This window comes from Cebus imitator, unplaced genomic scaffold (genome assembly GCF_001604975.1).
Source record: "Cebus imitator isolate Cc_AM_T3 unplaced genomic scaffold, Cebus_imitator-1.0 Scaffold602, whole genome shotgun sequence".
Taxonomy (NCBI): Eukaryota; Metazoa; Chordata; class Mammalia; order Primates; family Cebidae; genus Cebus; species Cebus imitator.
The window spans coordinates 571,692-577,178 of NW_016107917.1; the positions used below are offsets into that span (position 1 = coordinate 571,692).

The window sequence follows — 5,487 nt, forward strand, 5'->3', positions numbered from 1 at the left end:
ACAGACCGCTCATTCACACGGCTTCTCCGCCAGCAACCCCCCCATTAACCCCCTCGGTGCCGCCCCCACCCCACAAATTCCATTAACCCTTTGGGGATACCTCCAGTAACCCTTCGGCGCCAAATGCCAAATTCTCCTTTGAGTCAATTCCCTGCAGCCCCTCCTCCGTGAACACCTGGACAATCGGACCGACCCCCAAACGCCCTCTGTACCCTAGGACCCACTGTGAATCCCCAAGGCCAATATCTCCATCCTGGTCCAACTTGCAATTTGGGAGAAGACAAGGGGAGGCAGCAATGCCAGGGATGAGAATGGCATCTGGGGGTACTTTTGGGGCTGCAGCGGTGTTGGGCGCCGGGCATTGTGCAGGAATGGACCAATATTGAGAACTGCAGTATTGGGGGCTAAGAGGGTTTGGAATGGATTGGGGGATGGAGTTGCACTGGAATGGGAGAGGATAGGATAAAGGCCTCCATTGGGTGGGGGGGCTGCAGAGGGTGGGGGAGGGAGCCAGGCTATGAGATGCGATGATGGAAGGGGGATGGGGCTGTACTGCAGGGGAGGGGGGACTGGCAATGTTCAATCCCGGGATGGGGCTGGGGGCCCTTGATAGGGGTATTTTGAGGAGCATGCGGGATGGGCTGTGGAAATAGAGGGACCATGGGCGGGAGGATGAGAGGGATGCAGGATTTAGGGAGGAGGTAGAGGACAGAACAGAAGCGGGGGAGGATTGAGGGGTCAGGGGTGCCAACGGAGAACATGGGTTTGAGAGGGATGGGGGCCACTGGCTGGGAAGTGGAGGAGCCTGGGATTGGGAGGGGTTAGGATGGGGGCAAGGTATGGGCAGCTAGAAGATGAGAGACCGGGGCAGGCGGCCTCACCTGTTCCCCGGGCTGCTGCAAGCGACTGAACCGGGCCACGGACCACCCATATCGCCTCCAGGCCAAGGGCTCCGCACCCGAATCCCCGAGATCAGCTCTCCGGCAGCCTGGCTGCTGTGCCCGCGCACCGAGGGGGCGCGCTGCGCGTGCCCGGACACGGGGGGGCGCGGTCCCTGCCATTAACTCCTTTTGTGCCAGAGATGGCTCAAGTCCTGGGGCATGGCCCAATTCCCCCCATGCTCAGACACGTTCCGCTCTCTCTTTCTCTCTCAGGCGTGCACACACACACCCCAGATTGCAAGCTATCAGACAGGTGATCTTCCAGGGCAGCTTGCCAAAACTACCTGCAAAGCTTGAGACCTTGACCCAAAGGGAGAAACTGAGGCACTGCCTGCAGGAACCCTCAGTCATACTACACAAAAACACACCCCACCTCAATCAGCATCCCTCATCTTTCAGCACCAGCACTACCCAGACAGCAACCAATGGAGCCACTCTGCTCTCATCCTGTCACTCTCCCAAAGGTCAATGCTGTTCCCTTCTGCTGCTTCTGCTGGGACATGTCAGACTCAGACTGTCAGCATGCCAGTTGTCTGCCCATTTCAGACTCTCCCCTCCAGGCTCAGTGTCTTTGTGTCTTGTGGTTTTGTATATGGTACACCCAAGCCCCTCTTAATGCCCCTCATTCCAGCCAAGCCTGTACTCCTGTGGCTCCTCAGAATGTTGATGTCAGGATAGAGTAAGTGAGAAGAAAGCTTCAGTCATGTTTGCCTTTACACTGTCAGGGAGTTCCACTCCTTGTGCACGCAACTCTTAAATTTGCTAAGTCCCATATAAGCAAGGGCTTCGTGGGCCTTAAAGAGGGCTTTTATTTTATTTTTTATAACTTGGGTATTGATTGGTGCTCCTCGTTTTGCCAGCACACTAGACACTTCCCAGTAATAGGGTGCAACTATGGCTTGCATGTTATCCTTAAGTTGTCAAATCATCTTGTACCACCCACTCACAAGGCTGAGGCTGATCCTCTTCCAACCCTAGCTAGGCAGGGCAGAAGATTCCATTGTACTAAACGAGTTGGCTCTCCTGGACAGCCTTGGATCTAAAGCTCAAACCAGAAAGCAACAGGGCGAGGATGGCCCTATCACAGCTTCAAATGTGACTCTGGGGCAACAGTTTTGAGTTTTCTCTACTGTAAAATGGGAGCGAGCAACAGTCATCCTGGGTAACTGCCAAGGTGGGTCATGTGAGAACAGGCAGTTCTGGCAGCAGGGCAAAGAGAAAGCATGCTTATTTTTACTGGTCTCTTCCTCCTAGAACCAAACGGTCCTTCCACCACCTATTCTATGATGGCACATGTCAATGGAGGGCCATTTTTCATCCAGGAATGTGACTCTCAGAGAAGTTCTGTCCTATGAAAGGTATGCCACTTGGCGTATGATAGGGACCACACAGATGACAAGAAGGGTAGGCAGTGTCTGTCATCTCCACCCTCCCCAGCTTGTTTGAGGCCCAGCATCTGGAGTGTTGTGAAAGAATAATCAGCCTCTATTGACGATTCCCCTGGCCTAATGGCCTCTCCTCAATCCCAGTGGTATATCCCCCATGGAGGAAAGCTATAAAGTAGCTGTAACATTTAGTTGAGAAGATTCACTGCTCCTTCTTAAGAGACTAAGGGGCCTGATGTGGTGGCTCATGCCTGTAATCCCAGCACTTTGGGAGGTCGAGGTGGGCAGATCACCTAAGGTCAGGAGTTCGAGATCAGCCTGGTCAACATGGTGAAACCCTGTCTCTACTAAAGATACAAAAGGGCTCATGCCTGTAATTCTAGCACTTTGGGAGGCAGAGGTGGTTGGATCACGAGGCCAAAAGATCGAGACCATCCTGGCCAATGTGGTGAAATCCCATCTCTACTAAAAATACAAAAAATTAGCTGGGCATGGTGGCGCGTGCCTGTAATCCCAGCTACTCGGGAAGCTGAGCCAGGAGAATCACTGGAACCCAGGAGGCAGGGGTTGTAGTGAGTTGGGATCGTGCCACTGCACTCTAGCCTGGGTAACAAGAGCAAAATTTTGTCTCAAAAATAAATAAAAAGAGACTAAGGGTCTATACCTTAATATGTTGCCATGTTGGAGACGAGAAAGTGGGGGTAGCAATCCAATTAGAATTAAGAAATTTAGAGTGTAAGGTAAACAGGGGAGATGACTGGAATAGAATGAAGACTCTGACTTGTTGGTCCAGCCCCCAGCATTGTCCCAAGAGACCACCCTTCCCAGACACGCAGAACTCACACACTCCCTTTGCAAAGAAGCTCCATGTATTGGGTGCAACAGCTCTGGGGTCTCTATATAAATAATATACAAAACCCAACAGCTCAATGCCTCACATTAACAAAAATACTAAAAACTTATTAAAAATGGAGCCTGAGGGAAGGGCCCCAACCACTACTGGTGCTAGCCCAGGAAAGGGATTGGGAATTAAGAGGAAAGGGTGGGGCCACATCCAGTGCACAAGCAGTTCCTCCAGGTGGCTCAGTAGCGTCCAAATATGTTGGTACTGGGCTGTGGCTGGGTATCTGTGAAAAACCAGAGATTATCAGGGATGGAAGACCAGGCAGGGCTATGCGTATGCATGAGGAAAGCTGTTCAGGTATCAAGGGAGGGGGATGGAATGGAATGCCTCTTCTCATAACCTGGGCCTGAAGCCATCGTTTCAGCTACTTTGGCCCACCCCTCCCCCTAAATTTATTCCATGGGGTTCTCTTGGGGAAGGCAGGCAGGCTTACTGGAGAGCTGTTGTTGCAGTTGCCGGACCAAAGCTGCTGTCTGTTGCTGCTGCTGGGTCTGCTGAAGCCCCTGGCGCTGGAACTGGGTGGAAATGGGAAGTGGAAGACTGAACTCGAACTTTTCTCCTTCTTCAACCTCCTCTCCCTTTTTCTTTGAGACAGAATCTTGCTCTGTCACCCAGGCTGAAGTGCAGTGATGCTATCTCTGATCACTGCAACCTCCGCCTCCCGGGTTCAAGCAATTCTCTGCCTCAGCCTCCTGAGTAGCTGGGATTACAGGTGCCTTTCACCATGCCTGGCTATTTTTTTTTTTTGTATTTTTAGTAGAGATGGGGTTTTACCATCTTGGCCAGGCTGGTCTCGAACTCCTGACCTCAAGTGATCCACCCACCTCGGCCTCCCAAAACGCTGGGATTACAGGCGTGAGCCACCACGCCTGGCCTCCCAATCCCTTTTAAGGGTGCCATGCCCTGCCTTCCACCTCTACCCCATTCCATACTGTCCCCAACCCAGTTCAGTGGCTGTGTGCCCAACATGGGCAGCTGTCCCTGAGCCTGGGGCTGTAGTCCAGCAGCTACCTGGGGCTGGGACTGGGGCTGGGGTTGGGGAGGAGCCGCCTGTTGCTGCTGTTGCTGCTGGTGTTGCTGCTGCTGTTGCTGTTGCTGCTGCTGCTGCTGCTGCTGCTGCTGTTGCTGTTGCTGTTGTTGTTGTTGCTGCTGCTGCTGCTGCTGCTGCTGCTGCTGTGAGAACATACAAGATACTTCAGAAGGAGCAGAGGGAAAAAGCTAAGACTCAGAACTGGAGGGCTGAGGGCAGGGGATGAGGAAGCAGGGAGGGGGCCTGGGGTCTACTGCCTTCCCTTCTCAGACAGCTGCCCAGAAAGAAACCAAATCTAGGGTACCCAGCGGACAATGTCCAAGTCTGTCCCTCTATGATCCCCAGAAAACAAAAGGGGGGAGGGTAGGAAACCTCCAGCACCACTAGAGTCCAGCCGCTCTGCTGGGCATTTGGGTACACTGCCTTGTTTAGTCTCGGTAACTGCGTGGGAAGAACTTGTGCCTCTCCCCGTCCCCGGGTTCCCGCGTCCCAGATGCCATCCCAGTGCCTTACCCGCAGGTACTGCTGCTGCTGCTGCTGCTGCTGCTGCTGCTGCTGTTGCTGCTGCTGCTGCTGCTGCTGCTGTTCAGGTAGGATGGCTGTTGAGCGGACACCTGTCTGGACACCCTGGGCACTCATTGGAGTCATGGTACTTATCATGGGTGTCTGCTGCAGTGTCTGGTGTGAAAACCTCCAAAGACAAGAGGACCAGAGGTCAAGGCGTGCGGGACGTGGGGGATAGGGGGTCAGTATAAACCCTGGGTCCCTGACCTGAAAGAAACATTAGCAAGTTATTTCATTCATTCCTCTTGTCACTAACCAGACTTCCAGTCTGGGGAATAAGTTGCATAAGATGATATTCTATTTTAGTGTCTCATAACCTTAATGGTTAGGAATTTTCAATTCTGCGTTAGCTATTTTTCTCTTACAAAAATGAAAAACAGGGCTGGGTGCGGTGGCTCACATTTGTAATCCCAGCACTTTGGGAGGCTGAGGCAGGTGGATCACTTGAGGTCACGAGTTCGAGACCAGCCTGACCAACAAGGTGAAACTCCGTCTCTAGCAAAAATACAAAAAAATTAGCCAGGCATGGTGGCGCATGCCTGTAATCCCAGCTACTTGGAAGGTTCAGGCAGGAGAATCTCTTGAGTCTGGGAGGTGGAGGTTGCAGTGAGCCGAGATTGCACCACTGCTCTCTAGCCTGGGTGACAGAGCGAGACTCCGTCT

General features: G+C 52.9%; 2 protein-coding genes across 6 annotated transcripts in view; both read right to left on the minus strand.

Annotated features, from left to right (window-relative positions):
* The window catches only part of NLGN3 (neuroligin 3), a 25,460-nt gene extending 24,424 nt beyond the window's left edge, over nucleotides 1-1,036 (minus strand). For 2 of the 3 annotated variants that reach the window (XM_017516769.2, XM_017516771.2), the window contains exon 1: nucleotides 882-1,005. The gene's annotated coding sequence lies outside the window, so the exon portion shown is untranslated. Of the gene's footprint in view, nucleotides 1-881 lie in introns of all 3 variants that reach the window. The other variant, XM_017516768.2, reaches the window with a different exon arrangement.
* A 2,141-nt stretch (nucleotides 1,037-3,177) lies between these two features.
* The window catches only part of MED12 (mediator complex subunit 12), a 23,882-nt gene continuing 21,572 nt past the window's right edge, over nucleotides 3,178-5,487 (minus strand). For all 3 annotated transcript variants that reach the window (XM_037734308.1, XM_017516762.2, XM_037734309.1), the window contains 4 exons: nucleotides 4,774-4,951; nucleotides 4,242-4,403; nucleotides 3,664-3,745; nucleotides 3,178-3,453 (listed from right to left, as the gene is read on the minus strand). In XM_037734308.1, the coding sequence (XP_037590236.1) occupies nucleotides 3,410-3,453; nucleotides 3,664-3,745; nucleotides 4,242-4,403; nucleotides 4,774-4,951 (466 nt within the window). In that variant the 3' untranslated portion in view covers nucleotides 3,178-3,409. The remainder of the gene's footprint in view (nucleotides 3,454-3,663; nucleotides 3,746-4,241; nucleotides 4,404-4,773; nucleotides 4,952-5,487) is intronic.